General features: G+C 47.8%; 1 protein-coding gene across 1 annotated transcript; it reads right to left on the bottom strand.

The window, feature by feature from the left end:
• Window positions 1-14115: 14115 nt before the first annotated feature.
• On the bottom strand, window positions 14116-15166 carry LOC119448857 (uncharacterized). Its single transcript, XM_037712067.2, has 2 exons — window positions 15106-15166; window positions 14116-14654 (listed from the first exon to the last, which is right to left on the bottom strand). The coding sequence occupies exons 1-2, from the start codon at window positions 15164-15166 to the stop codon at window positions 14116-14118; spliced, it is 600 nt and encodes a 199-aa protein (XP_037567995.1).
• Between the last annotated feature and the right edge of the window lie 759 nt (window positions 15167-15925).

Below are 15925 nucleotides of genomic sequence, written 5' to 3'. Positions count from 1 at the left end.
CCGAGATCTGTGGTTCGTGGACGGCGGATAAAGGCCCCACCACGTGTATATGAAGCCAAGAAAAGCGCAGGATAAATTATTTGCAGTTTGTAATCGAAATGTAGGCTTCATTATCTTTGGGTTTCATTCGGTTGTGACTATAACAAAAGTCGGATCCCTCGATTACCCTTCTTCTCGTTCTGACCTCCGGTACGGTGTCACGCTGCAGCGTCTGATTGTGGATGATGATGATGATGATGCTGATGATGATGATGATGCACTTTATTAAAATAAAAAGTAAGAGTAGCAGTTGTGGAGAGGGTCCCTCAGTCCAGGGTCCTGCCATTCATCATTTTTTGCAGCGATGAAGGTTGCCAAGTACCGCTTAATCAGCAATGATGCTGCGAGAGTCAACCAAGCAGCCGTAGGGGTTCGGGATAGGTTGGTGGACGTTGGGGGGTATGGGGAGGAGGGCAGGACCACAGCATGTGAGAGCCATTGGGATGACCGCCACACCTGTGACATCGCGGAGGTGTGGAAAAAGGGCGACCTATCCCCTGTGGTTCTCGGAAGCGAAGAAGAAAAGGCCGACGAGAATCCAGGTGGCCGCACCGGCAACGACTCGTCGAAAACTGCTGGAAAAAAGAAGAACACGTAGAGAGAAATATTTCGGTATGTTTTCCCGGTAGCATCTGTTAGCGCAATGTACTTGAGATATTTACACGGCTCGTCGATGTGAGCGCCTGCCAGCTCGGTGGCAGGACAGGTCATGGTGCCGAACGATCATTGTCGACGCCGTGAGTTTGCAGAAAGCTGAAAGGCCCCCACCTCCATTCGCGTGCCGGCGTGATAGGCGTATGCTGAAGAGAACACACCAGTTGACCCCACCCATTCAAGAAGCGTGCGGCATTCATCTGCCAGGTGCGCACCTGGCCGTCACTCGCAGGTCTCGAATTCCAGCAGCAGAGTCGGGACAAAGCAATCTTTACATTCCATCCCCATTTTCTTTAACGCGCTCTCATTCACCAGAAGTGGCGGCGGCGTGCGAACACTGGCCACTGTTAGGGAAGAGGTACTTTGTTGCTAATACAAGCCGAAAATGCCAACAAGGGCCTGCAATACCAGTTAAGAAAACACGCAGATGAATATTCATAGAAAAAGGGCACAACTTACCAAGCACGATTTTGTGTTTCTTTCTTCTCGTCGCTTAACGGTTGTTGTTTTTTACGCTTTTTCGTTTTTTTTTAGCATGTTTGGTGAGGCTGCACTGACACAAATGCTATTTCCAGTGGACACTTTCAGCAGAAAGTTATCTCGTCCGCGCTTTGACCTAGCGGTTCAACTAAAAGGAAAACGAAATCGGTCATGGCTGCGCCTGCGTCGGGCGTACAGTAAAAGCATGCAATAGAGCACTGCGCCACTTGCAGGTAGAAGATGAGACTACTACACTAAAAATTGCGCTGCATGTTCAAGTTCTTCAGTCCCGAGCTGCGATTTTTATTTTTGTTTTTTATTGTTGCAATTTTTGTAACGATTGACATCACAGTTGGCACTTTCTTCTTTATACTTCTGAGCGTAGGGGCCTAGTTACACGAACCTGTGCAATATTGTCATGTTCAGAACCGCGTTTTGGGTGCCGAGTTTTTACACTGACCTCGTTTCATTATAGTCTATGTGGCAAAGATCGAAATCGTCTCCCGAGCAGATCAGCAGACCCGCAGCAGTGGCAGCAGCCATGTTGTATTTTTGGTAGAGGTGCGCGAACAGGAAGGTTTTTTCGAATAGGAATCGAATACATATCGAGTACGTATGACGAATCGAATAATAAACCGCATGCGCAAATATCGCGGACGCCTTTTCCTTTTTTTTATTATTGTGGGGTTTTACGTGCCAAACCCACGAACTGATTATGACGCACGCCGTAGTGGGGTGGGGGACTCTGTAATAATTTGGTCCACCTGGGGTTCTCTAACGTGCACCTAAATATAAGTACACGGGTGTTTCGAGTCCCGGCCGCCGTGGCCGGGATTCGATCCCGTGACCTCGTGCTTAGCAGCCCAACAGCATAGCCACAAAGCAACCACGTCAGCTTTGATGCTTCATCACGTCAACTTCGTTTAAATTTGGGCTCAAGGGCAACGCTAGCTCCCGTACAAAAACTTTTGTTTGAAAGTTGACCGCTGATTCCGTGACCCACAAATAATTTATTTTTATGAGAAGGCCACGCGCTGTTCGTTTATAAAAACTTCATGTGAAATTTTTATGCATTTTAAGCATTTTAGCGGCGAAACTACCCTTTGTAAATGTAATAAACAGCTCGCGTGTTGTTGCGGCTCACATATTCCATTTTTTTTTCGGACCGAGTATAGATAAAATAAATCCTTGACGGAGATGTTCACTAAAATTTAATCTATATTTGGAAATAAAATAAGGGTAGAAGAGATCACCCTGCACTCTGTCCCAAAGCTAGCTGTCGCTGGTTCGCCGTGCGTCCAGCTGTTCAATCGTGTGTGCGTTTAATCTCCGTGCCTTCTTTTTTTTTATTGCGATAGCAATTATATGGACACTCAAAAGCAGATTTCTGCCGTCGGCGTCGCCGTCGCCGTGAGGTTCCGTATGACGTCATTTGGAGAATAAATCGTCGCCGCGCGCCGAACGCTGTATGTGCGAGTGAAAGGGCGCGAGGGGCGCGTCTTTCACGGGGAGTGAACGCACGGCGGAGAACAAACGCTCGTTCTGCGCCGTGCTCGCTTAAGGGCTGCAGAAGTAGGCGTCTCTTTCCTCCTTTACAATCACCATGTATGTAGAGCAAACGCGCCTTCTTCCGACGAGCGAGAAGCCGGGGGGGAGGGGGAGGGAAGGGAGGCGACGTTTAGCTGCGGCACGCAGTGCCTATTTATATCAGAGGCTCCGGCAACAGTCACCAACGCCGCACGCATTTTGTGCGAACGTGGGCAAAACGCCGACGGCGTCGACAACAGTTCTGCGTGTTGCCGGTGCTGCTGCATGTCCAAGCTTATACAGCTGATAAAGCTAATATCATTACTCCGTATAGCTCTCTACAAGTTTGCTATCGCAATTGATGCTTCGCCTTTCAGGTGAAACTGCGACAACTTTTTTTTGACGTGTTCTGCTCAATTCTTCGATATTTGTCATCTCGCTCTTTCTTTCCCCTTTCTTCCCCATCTTCCTATCTTCCATTTCTATGTTTATGTCTCCTCCTTTCTGAAGAGTAGGCAGGCGTTGTGCCCCTTTCTGTGGCCGTTGTTAGCCACCACCTCACTTTCCCTTTCCTGTCTAGAGTATGTATGTTTTCAAGACAAATAATAATAACAATAATTTGCCGTTTCATCTTTTCGTGTTTCTTCGTTTCCGACCCTGGTATTGAGACGCCGCGTTCGTGGGCTTCACGAGCTTGCAGGGTTGCTCTGTTATTTCGCTGTGGTAGCCTTCTTGTGTGTCACTCCACTTTGTTCTTGTCAGTGCGCTGCTCCACCAATACGGTATGATCATTAATCACCGACTCGCCCAACTTTCCACATTACTGCACCGTCGTTGGTGCGTTCTTTCCGCCGCTCTTTTTCCATTTCATTTACAATAGATCGGTGGGGAATAATCTCGGTGTTAATTAACGCGATAGCGTTAAGGGCCCCGTGTCGCAGAAAATCCAGCGTCGGCAACCGGCGTCGGCGTGCGATGTCGGCGGGTGGCGGAGAAAATCATCCCCAACCACGCAGGCCCTCCGAATATATTTAGGTACATGTATGTACCACGCCTTCTTATATGGCACGCGGTATATGCGGGTTATATTGTCACACCATTCTATCATTAATGTTGGTCATACCTTGTCTTGCATTCTTGGCAAAGCTATTCCTCGGAATTTTGAGAATGACAGTCCACAAACAAATGTCATGAAACAAAACACCCACACCGCATGCATTTTATGTTAAATCTTCTCAAACTGAAATGTTAAAAGTGTGAAACAAATACGGAAACCTGAAAATTATGCTTTTTTTTTCGCGGTTGTGCAATAACTCCGGGATCGCCTCACGCAAGAGGCCGCGTTTCGACCAGAAAGCTCGCCTTCGTGCATAGCTTTCGCGACGCCAGTGTTTCCCGGTAACCATTACGGTTGCTTAAGCTTCAGTTGTCGGGAATCGTGAGATGCAGTCGGGGAATCTTTGAATGCTATCGCGTTCCACTCTTAAAAGCGACACTTAAGCGTCCTCCAATTGTTTACCGCCACCGAGTATCCGCCTGTCAAAGCGCCATGTAGCTGCGGTAGAGTCTCCGACGCGACAAGATTCCGGCCGGCACGCGGGGCCGCTCATTCGGGAAAAAGCGACTGTAGCGCCACCAACTTTTCCATAAAAAAAGCCTCAGCGGGGAGCCTGCGTTGGACCCACTCCCCCAATCTAGTACACTCTAGTGGAGGGTGAAATTCCACTCTGACCTTGATTTTAGCCACCAATCAGGTAACCTCCGCTTGGTTATTTCTGCCCGCGTAAAGTCTTGTTTGCCTACGCTGTCCCTAAATCGCAGTGCTATGGAAAAAAAATCAACCCTATTGATTTTAATATTTGGGTGAAGCCCTTTGCAGAAAAGTATCAGGTGTTCAGCCGTTTCGTCCTCCTCTCCACATGCACCGCATACCCTTGATAGTTGATTCGGTACGTCTTTGTTCGCCATACCCCCGTTCTGGATTCAAACAACAGAGCTTCTCCTAGAATTATAGTAGCTATCATGGATCACCTCATGCGCCACCTATATTCTGTGTGCAGCGCGAACACGGCGCATGCGGCCAGTGTTGCCAGATGGCTGTGGATTTTAAATCAGCAGTTTATTATGTAAGAGATGGTCAGGCGAATGCGATGAAGGGACGTTCGATCATGCCTATCAAAACCACGAACCGTACGCGTGGGGTCGAAACGATTATGCGATCCGCATTGCCATTTCGCGTCACTTTGTTTCGATTAGTTTCAATTTAAAAGGAAGGAAGCTCTACAGTGGTGACACCGAGCAGTAGCAATTTCTATCGTCTGCTTCACCATTCGAAATACAAAGAAACCGCTTTTTTTTTTTTTAATCAGGTGCACGGCTTTTCAAACTCTTCCCTTCATTACCTATTGCTTGTGATTGAAACTTGGAATGCTGGAGAAACGTTTTCTTTTTTTTTTCTTTTGCTGGAGTGGAAGCTCCCGCACCTTCTTACCAACAGAGGTGAAGCCAGCGCTTTCCCTTACTTTACCTCCGAAATATAGACTTGTCTTCTGATGACCGCTTACAGATCAAGCGCTTTTTGCTCTGCGAGTGAATGCTAGGTTATAATGAAAATAGATGTTCGTTGTTCCCGACGAAAGTGTCATCTTCAACTGAATATTGATAATGTTAATAATAACGGCAACTCAAAGTTTTCCGCACGTTCAGGCTTCTTCCTAAATCCAATAGCACAATGACATACGCCGCGGGGACCGGGAGGGAAGCGCTTATTTTTCTTCGCTGGAAGCTACTGTTTATCGTGTCCCTCCTAATATGGCAGCGGTCCCGCTTCACTTTTGGAGCATCATTTCCAGACAAGCAATTTTTTTTTCAGAAACCTTGAATCATCCGCATGACGATTGGCTCACACCAGCACGTACAAACAATTTTCAAGAACAATATTATTTTCCTTAATTTTGTTTCCTTTGTGTTGCGAGTACGGGCCGTGCTTCTTGGACTACGACAATCGCACCTGGGTAGCTTCGTGCACAGGACTTCGGTTTGCCGAGAGGAGTCAGCGAGCAGAGAAAGAATGGAGGGAGGATCTCCACCAAGCTTTCTTTCCCCTTGCCTCCAGCTTCGCCCCCTGCCTACGCTCTCCGCTTGGCTTTGTCCGACAGTGTGACGAACCTGCAGTGAACCAGCTTTCCGGCGTGTTCTAGATTTCAAAAGGGGAGAAGGACCGCCTGCTATTGGCCATTTATTTCGTGCGCCACCTGAGAAGGAAAGCACACATTGTATACTGCGACCTAGCCGAGTGACTGTAGTGCATAAGTACGGCTCTGGGGACCATTTGTATACCACTCTCGCGCGTGGATAGCGAGTAGACACGCCGGTATCGGTGGCCATCCAAGATGCAGCTCCTTACGCTGGCTGTCATCATCGCCCTGCTTCCCGGCCTGGCTGTACAACCTGTAAACGGTAAGTGCTGCTACGTTTTCCCGTCTCAATTTGGTGCTCTACTAGCATCGTATTTCGCAATGTTAGGGCTGTTTCTTTCGTAAGGTATGCTCTGTTGTTAACGCTATTTTTTTTTCTTCCGTGACTTGTGGTCGGTTGTGTTGTGAGGCCCTTGTTGCGATCATGCGTGAAGTGCTTGTCTATTGCTGAAAACTGATCGAGCCGATGTGCTAAAGCAAAGAATTCCTTGAGATCCCTTCATTCTTGCTTCTTTTATTATTATATTTTTTTTACTTCCAGATGGTTTGCGCGATGTGCTATTGCATTCATTGTAATTTTGCTTGAACTAACTCAGACTTCCGGCCGAACTGCACCGACGCGAAGCGTCTCTTCTGTGTCGGTTGTGATTGAGAGCTGTCTTTACGAAAGCTTATTGAGCAGTAATTGGAATGGCTGACAGTCCTGAATGTGATGTGTGCGGCTGCGAGGAGCACACATTGACCACCTATTGTGCCACTGTCCTCAGTTTGAAGAACAAAGACCATCCATGTCGAACGCATTCCGGAAACTAGATGATCGTCTTCTGAGTGACCAGACAATACTAGAACACCGTCCCCGCCGATCGTCAGCTCAGAAGACAGTGAAGGCAATTTTGGGTTTTCTGAGAACGTCTGGTTTGTGTGAGTGTATTTGATTCTGTAATGCTGTCCGTGCACGTCTCTCGACCTCTCTATTTCTTCTTTGTATTCCCCTAATCCCTGCCCCACACGTAGGGTAGCCAACCGGACTCTCGACTGGCTAACATCCCTGCCTTCCTTTTATCTCTCTCTCTCTCTCTTGCTTGCGCTAACGGTGGTCGCCTATTTGCTAATCTTTGCAGGGTACAGCGTGAACCTCAATGTCTCCTCCGACGTCGCCACAACCGGCCGCACCACTCCGGCGTCTCTGTTTCCCGTGGCTCTGGCCCTAGCCGCTCCGGCCGTCGCCTTGGTCCTGGGAGCCATCAAGCCCGTCCTCCTGGCCATGGGACTCATCTACCTGGCCCTGTACGGCCTCACCTACGTTCCAGTGATAGGCGAGCTACTGCAAGCCAGCTTCCGCGCTTTCGGAGCAGTCGTCACGGACTCCGTGTCGCCGACCGTGGGCCAAGACCTGCTTCGCGTCGTGGGTCTGGACACCGAGGCCTGCCGCACCCGCGCCATCTGCGAGATCACCGCTGACGCGGTTCGCAAGTACCCCACGGTCGCCGCCATGCTGTGGTCCCTGACCGGTGCCATTCAAGCCCACGGTAGCAACGAAGTCCTCCAGAAGGGACTGCTGGGCGGACTGTCCGGTCTCGGCTGCGAGTCGCTCTACTCAACGTGCGCTCAGTCCCCATTCGACAGGTTGCTCAGGACGATGAGGTCGTAGAACTCACTAAGAAATAATTGATCAATAATTTGTAAATTAATAGTTATTATTGTACTGTACTGTCCTTGAGGCTTGTAGAGCATATTCAGAAATGGCGGATGCCTCGTTTTATAGTCACCACTTCGTCAACTGTTTCATAGACCTCTCTAAGAATTGTTAATTGATATATAATTTGTAATTAATAGAAGTATTCTTGCATTGTACTGGCTTATATAACATATTGCTTATATAGCATTGTCCAGGCTTATATAACATATTGTGAAATTGCGAATGCAATTTCGGAATAGTCATGATCTCGTCACCTGTTTGTATGGTCATTTGTAATGTTTCTTTTATGGTTTGTCCCAGGCTCCTGTTGTATAATTCTTCGGCGCTGCAGCGTACGTTGTAAATATTGTACAAATTTTCTATTAAATAACTTATTCCCATCTACGTGATTGTTTCAGCGTCCAGACGCTCTCACCGCGTTGAGTGAGTTACACCACATTCCTCACACGCAAGTGTAAATTCTATAGAACAGCACTAACGTTAACTCCAGCCTGACACATGCCTTGTTTGACCACTGTTGGTGGACGAAAACTGCCGGCCGTAGAAAAAAAAAAAAAAAACGCCAGAAGGCATACAATAAAGCGCAAGCCGGGAGTGGGGCTTTGGTACACAAGAATACTTGTGTATTGAACCGCAATTTTGTGTTGTATCCGTAGTATAGCATAAATGACATCACGCTACACGCAAATGTTTACGCTAAGTGCTGTGGCGGTTTGTGTTGGCTAAAAATCGACATACGTTCCCGCCTCAATTCCGTGCCTGTGTACTTTATTTTATGTCTAGGTGGTGTTGCAGCTTCTCGGTTACGCGAGCACCATGTGTGCAAACAACGGTTACAGTGCCCTAGAAGGGGGCAGTGGGCTTACTCAGCCGCTCCTCTGACGCAATTAGCGTCGCATCCAAGAGGTGGCGCCACAGGCAACTTCAATGGAAGCTTTGCTTGCAGAAGCTTCATTTTCCTTGCGCTTGTGTTGGTTTCAGTTCGAAGCAGTGCACTCTCTTTGTGTTTTTGTTTTTTTTAATTTTGGCACACTTGAGAGTCTTTACATATCTTTAGCAAGCACTATATCTGTTTAGGCCACATGATCTTTTACATAATAGTACCTTGCGGAAAAGAACGACGGCAACTCTTGGTCAAATTGCTTCCTATCCTGTTAGACTTTTTATGCGAATAGGGGGTCGGATTTTGCTTATGCGGATGGGCCTTAAAGTTTTCCCGAGTTATAGGGCAATCATAAAAAAATAATTAGAAAGAAAATCTTGTTTATTACAGAGTCGGCGACTAAATATACGGTTTCGTGCCGTGTCGGTTTGACCTAAAATGATTTTGTATCAAGATTATGTCCTGCAGTCCACCACTGAATTAGTCAGAAAACTGCGCGCGTACTTCCTAGCTAAGCTAAAAAAATGTAGGTATGCTAGCCAGGTTTGTGCCTTTGCTTAGCCAAAATGAATTTGTATAAAGGGCTTAAATATTTCATTGCTCCACTTTAGTTGTTTCACGCTTGACAGTAGCCTTCTGCGTTTATTATTAACCCTCACTATGCAGTTACATTTTTGTTATGCTTATGTACAGTTATATAAAGGTAAACAAAATGAAGATAACAGGGCTGTTGCTGGCACAAACCTTTCATTTACAATAAGTTCCCAGCCTATTATTCATGTGCAACGGCTCAACTTCAGCTGCTTGGCCCTCAGCCACTTTCCTGCCTTGTCACTGTTAAGTACTTTCACATAAAAGAAAATGAAGACGTGTGACAACGTAACAACTAATTATTTTAGCTGTGAGGGTAGGAGCACGTGCATTGCAGCCGATTTCGAGGGAAAGTTTGCTCTGAACTGTCAGACAGAAGCTCTGACAGAAGCATTCCGTGAAGAGCATTCCTCGAGCTTTTTCACGTAGCCGGACTGGAGAGATAGAGGAGGCCTCCTTGGTCCTATTGTTTCTTTAGCCGACTCTCTCCGCCTATTTTCATTCTTCGGGACGACAATCAACGACAACTTCGGCCAATCCTTCACGTAAACGTAGCCCGTTTGGCACCCACGGAGGCGCGCAACAGTGGTTTTGTCGATGTCGCGGCATGGCTCAGTCACTGCAAAGAAGATTCACTTGCACGCTGTGTGCGAAAAAAAAAACGAAAAACAGAACACTGAAGGAAAAAACCCCACGCGACGACGTCCACAGCAAACCAACGCAGCTCAACAACTTCGACTAATAAGCTCAGGCAGCTGCGCGGGCTGCGCCGCCAATGCACATATCGTGGAGCCGCCGCACCGAATATATATAGACTCCGCCGGTGAGTGAGCCCACTGCCCCCTCCTACAGGGTACTGCAGGCTCCGTCCACCACATTCACCGCAACGCTTGCACGCTAGGATGGAGGTTTTTTTTTTTTTTTTTTTTTTTGGGGGGGGGGGGGGGGGGGGTATGCCGAAACGACGATTTGATTATGATACACGCGGTAGCCTACCTGGGTTTCTTTAACCGATCATCCGACGCACGTGCTTGAATTTGCCACTGTCGAAATACGGCCGAAAGAGACAGTATATAAGGTAGGTATATAAGCTCGTCACATTGCGCTTATTTTTGACAACACGGTTGACTGAGGCCTAAATAAATTTGTACAGCGGTTTGTAGAATAAATGAATTTTTTACGGTTTTCTCGCTGTGGTCCGTGCGAATAGCAAACGAAACGTACTACTTGCAAGCCAGCCGAGCCGCCTCGCTGAGATGGTCGGCGATGTCTCGGCGATAGATGGGATCACTTCGGCTGGGTGATGGGACCGGCGAGGTATACCGGCCCTATATACGGCGGCGCCAGCTGTGTAGGTGTGCGCAATCTGGACTGTTGGCCGCATCCATCCGATCGCTCCAACTTTGTACAATTTTATCGCGGTAATTTATGACATCCACACTGCAACACGCCTTTCATTTTCCTGTGCTGCCCTCTACCGCACGCCGCTGGAAACGCTTTGGAAGGCTGCCGGGGCTTTCGCCGGTTGGTTTGTGTACCTGCGCGCATGTTAATAATGAGTGCGCGTCGGTTGTGCGTTTCGTCGATCGCGAATAATTATTAATGGCTTAAGCGCGAGACACACGATGCGATTTTGCGTGCGATCCGTCATACGACGCGTGCATCGGCCGCCGCACTCAACAAGTTCTCAAAAGGACGGACGGACGGACGTCCGTCCCAATGTCTTTATCAACATAATTGGGATGCCATCAGGACCTGTCGACGTGCTACTAGGAACCCTCTTCTCTGCCCTTTCCCACTCGCTTTGTGCAAGTGGAGCCACTGCACTAACTAGTCTATCCTCACCTGATTGAGCACATGCTACGTTTCGTTCTTTAAATTTTTCTGTCATCATTGTTCTTCTGGATGGATGGATGGATGGATGAGGCTGAACCCTTTAAATCGGGCGGTGGCATACGCCACCTAGCCATGACCATTAACATAATTTGTACTTTGTGGTGGGTGAAATTTCACCCCTGCCTTAATTTTATCCACCAATCAGATAACCTCTGCTTGGTTATTTCTACCCGCTTAAAGTCTATTTTGCCTTCACTGTCCCTAAACCCCAATGCTTTGAAAAAATCAGCCCCGTTGCCTTGCACTGTAGGGTTAAGCCCCTTACAGAAAAGTATGAGGTGTTCAGCCGTTTCCTCTTCTTCTCCACACGCACAGCACAACGTGTCTATACCTTGGTACTTGACTCGGTACATCTTAGTCCGCAATACTCCCGTCCTGGCTTCAAACAACAAAGAGCTTCCCCTAGAATTATCGTAGATATTTTCTTTGGCAATTTCTTGCTTGAAAGTTCGGTATGTGCCCAGCGCTGATTTCGTCTGCATCCCTGCTTTCCACAGACCCCTCTCTGTTTCCTTAACCTTTTATTGCGATAGCAATTATATGGACACTCAAAAGCAGATTTCTGCCGTCGGCGTCGCCGTCGCCGTCGCCGTGAGGTTCCGTATGACGTCATTTGGAGATGAAATCGTCGCCGCGCGCCGAACGCTGTATGTGCGAGTGAAAGGGAGCGAGGGGCGCCTCTTTCACGGGGAGTGAACGCGCGGCGGAGAACAAACGCGCGTTCTGCGCCGTGGTCACTTAAGGGCTGCAGAAGTAGGCGTCTCTTTTCTCCTTTACAATCACCATATATGTAGAGCAAACGCGCCTTCTTCAGATGCGCGAGAGGCCGTGGGGGAGGGGGAGGGAAGGGAGGCGACGTTTAGCTGCGGCACCAAGTGCCTATTTATATCAGAGGCTCCAGCAACAGTCACCAACGCCGCACGCATTTTGAGCTAACGCGGGCAAAACGCCGATGGCGTCGACAACAGTTCTGCGTGTTGTTGCTACCAAAGCCGCTCACCTTACTTCGTATGACATTGCTGTGTTGCTATCGCATTCATTGCTTCGCCCTTAGGGCGAAACTGTGACATTTTTTCTTAACCGCTGTTTCCTGGTCTGCACCCCTCCTGCAGTCCAAATATTTGATTGACAGTTTTCTGGTCAGCTTCCTCCATTTTGTATCAACATTCCTCATGTACAAATAACTGAAAACTCTCCTTGCCCACCGCTTTTCTCCCATCTCTCTCAATCGCTCCTCAAATTCTATCTTGCTGCTGGCTTCCCTGCCCTCTTCTATTTGAAAATTTTAGTGACCTCTAGCGCCAGATTAAGGAATCTCGTCACGTGGAGGGAAGCACGGTTTTTTTTTTTTCTTTTTTTTAGTTTGGGCGCAAAGCGACGCGAAGACAAGTGGTGCGTGTATAGTGCTGCTTGAGCGCATGAAAACGATCATTCAAAAATATTTTCATGGTGCCACAAGTTGAGCTAAAGCCATTCGGCTGCCATGCAAGATTATCTTTGAACAAAAACTTCCGTCGACAGATTGCATTTCTCCATATAAGTGGGGTCGCCCCTTCCCCCAGGAAAGAAGCGCGAGCACGAAGCATGTCCGAGAATTCATCCCTCACACCACATACTTGACCACCGAGAGGCAACTGTAATGCTGCCGTTCCCAACCTTCGTGCAGCAGGGTTCGGCGGTATTAAAGGCAAAGCTTTGGAATGTAAACAATACCCACCTACTCGTCTTCGGTCGATAGCATTCTGGTTAGGAAAGTACTTTTTTTTTCGAGCATGCGCAGCAACTTTTTCGCAAATGATTCACTTACACAAGGCGAGCGCTGCACTCAACTAACTTTTGGTCGCTGAATACAAAAAAAAAAAAATACGTTCATTTTTTTTAACCGAAACCATTTTTTACTGGAGTTTTATCCTCACGCCGTGTTTTCTTTGCAATCTCTGCTGTCATCATGGCTTGTGACAGCAGGCGCGGGGCGATCGTGTTTTATAGTTTGAATATAGCCAAGGCATTTTTCATCGATGAAGTTTAGTTGAAGTTCAGTGCTCGCCCTTTGTGGAACCCTACTTCCTCGTCTTAATCAGGCTTGATAAATGACAGCGATAGACCGCGCCGCTACGTTTGAACTCAGAAGAAATTCAGGTGCGGCATCAATGAAAGTAATTGAGCTTTTAAAACATGCAATTAAGGGCATTAAAAAAACTTATGCAGATTAGGAAACACTTTTACCAAACATGTAACTAAGGGGATATACATTGCATATAATAAATGCGAAACACATACGACATGTTTTCGCCTATCGCATATCGACACTGCGTGACGCCTGCGGTTTAAAAAGGTGTTCCCGCATTGTGTTCCCCAAGGAAGCTGACGGGCCGCCGCAGAAGCTCAGTGACAATCAAATTGAATTGTGACGCGTAACGCCCCCAAATTGCACAGCTGATTACGACGCGCAATGTAGTGGAAAACTCCGGAATAATTGCAACCAACTGGCATCCTTAAACGTGCGTCTCGGTTCACGAGCGTTATTTTTTTCTTCTTCCGTCTTTTGTTCTTCAGTCAAATTTGTTCACCTTTATCTCAGGTCATGGAGAGGAGTACACTCGTGCCATTAGAACAATAAAATGTCATTGGAGTTACGATAATAATGAACTAAATAACTACCAATTGCGTTCATGAACTATGTACAACTGAAACATCGCTCCGGCGTGCTAAAAACTTTACTATGGGCTTTGCGTTTAACTTGCTGCGCTTATTCAGAATTTTGAGGTATAAAACTCGGCGGGTTAGAAATGGTACGCTGGGCTTTGTGTGTTTATGTCCCTTAGAGACACAATCTCTACAACAGAATTCATGAATGGCACTAGAGGTATTTAGCAAGTCTACGATGATCAGAATCAGGTTTAAAAATGAAACGAATTCTGTCTTTTATATTCTTATTTACGTTATACCGCCTGTTCAGTGAGGCTCGAAGCGTTGGGAAAACTACGCGTATCTCCGAAGAAATAATTGACGCCAGCATATGAGGAACGAGGTGGAACGCATTCTACTCATTGCGAAAGCGTCTAAACACGAAAACTAAGGTGTAGTGGTGAAACAGTTACTTTATTGAAAAATGCCTAAATTTGAAGAACCTATAATGTTTACAAGATCTACGACGTGGTCTTGAGAAACCCGTCGAACGGCGACTGAGCACAGGTCGAGTAGAGCGCCTCGCAGCCGAGACCGGACAGTCCTCCCAGCAGTCCCTTCAGGAGGCTCTCGTTGTTCCCGTGTGCTTGAACGGCGCCGGTGAGGGACCGCAGCATAGCCGCGACCGTGGGGTACTTGCGGACCGCGTCCTCGGTGACCTCGCAGACTGCGCGGATGCGACAGGGCTCGGTGTCCAGGCCCACGACTCGAAGCAGTTCTCGGCCCAAGCTCGGCGACACGGAGTCGGCGACGGCAGAGTCGAAGGCGCGGAAGCTGGCTTGCAGTATTTCGCTCACCACGGGAATGTAGGTGAGGCCATACAAGGCCATGTAGATCAGCCCCAGGGCCAGGAGAACGGGCTTCAGTGTTCCTAGTGCCACGGCGATTGCTGGAGCGGCTAGTGCCAGAGCCAGGGGAAACAGCGTCTCCGGATTGGAGCGGCTTGCTACGGCGGCGTCTGTGGATGGCTCCGAGGTGACATTGAGGTACACGCTGTACCCTGCAAAAAGATTCAAGCAACAGACCCGCGTTAGTTGATGCAAAACCGCGATAGAAGCGCCAAAAGGTTACGCCTGGCTAGTGCAAATACTTCCTATCATTTTGTAAGAAAATGAATGAAGGCTTTGTAACGAATGAAAGCGAAAAAAAACGAATGAAGGAGCTGTCAGAGAAACCCTACTCAACACAGACCGAACCCGAAAGGTGCCGTACAAAATTCTGGCCGACGGTAGCTACAAGATCACTGACGAGAGAACATAGTTGAAGTCGTGCAATTTTCATTCGATGGAGTCCCTTACGCAAGAAGCAGCAGTAACACTACAGCAGGCGTTCTATTCTCAGGATGCAGAAAACTATAAACTGTCCTGCACTACGTGCATGTGCGCCGAAGCGACCGCATCAATGTAACGATGAGAAAAAGTTCTGAAGGGAAAAGACATATGGGCACTTACCGTTGACAAGGGCAAGATGGGGCAGCAGTGCGACAATCATGGCCAGCGTAAGGACCTGCATCTTCGGTGGTCACTGGAACAACGTGGTTAACCGTGGATGCAGCGTGTCGGCTAGCTCTCGGCGGAACACTGACCTCCGAAAGGTCCCCAGAGCCCTATTTATAGCCCTGTCATTGCACCATGCCGGACCATTGTTGCCACCCAGCTTGGCATAACTTTCTCCCCTCCCCCGCTCTACCACTTGTGCTTTACTCCGCAGACGGCACGAGAGAGTACCGGCCAATGAGGTGGTCAGGTTCTCCCCCTCTCCCTTTCAACGCGAGAGCAGCTGGCACCTCCCCCTTTTTTTTTTTTTTTTTGTTATAAAATATGTGAGTAGGAAAAGGCTATCCGCTTAGGTAATGACGGCTAAACCTTCTCGTTTTAGCAATACCATTCATATCGAAGTTGGTCCGTCTCAAACAATCATACAAACAAAAGTGACTATTAAATAAAATGTAATTAAATGTCCCAATGTGCTAACCGAAGGTTCGCAATAAATGGAAGCAAACACATTGTACGCATACGTCAGAACACGTGCAATTTGGAGAGCGAGTAATTGTCAGGTCGTGAAACACGAAGTAGATGCAAAATTGTAGAGCAGTCCCTTGCAGCTCACGTCTAGTTGCAGCAAGCCCAGCCTACAACACAATCTGCAAGTGGTTATACACCACAAGAGCAACAACATTTCGAGGCACATTTTCTCAGAAACAATGAACTACAGCTTGGGAATACTCTCGTAAGGGTATTTTATGCAGATCACCTTGCTTGTGAGTACGTG

Source organism: Dermacentor silvarum, chromosome 4, assembly GCF_013339745.2.
Source record: "Dermacentor silvarum isolate Dsil-2018 chromosome 4, BIME_Dsil_1.4, whole genome shotgun sequence".
NCBI classification, from domain to species: domain Eukaryota; kingdom Metazoa; phylum Arthropoda; class Arachnida; order Ixodida; family Ixodidae; genus Dermacentor; species Dermacentor silvarum.
This window is presented reverse-complemented; position numbering and strand designations above follow the sequence as displayed.

What these genes read in the sequence shown, in the direction of transcription:
- LOC119448857 (XM_037712067.2), bottom strand. Translation starts at nt 15,166, where the DNA reads ATGCAGGTCCTTACGCTGGCCATGATTGTCGCACTGCTGCCCCATCTT. An exon ending in CCATCTTGCCCTTGTCAACG is followed by an intron (nt 14,655 to 15,105) that starts GTAAGTGCCCAT and finishes ATCTTTTTGCAG; the next exon opens with GGTACAGCGTGTACCTCAAT.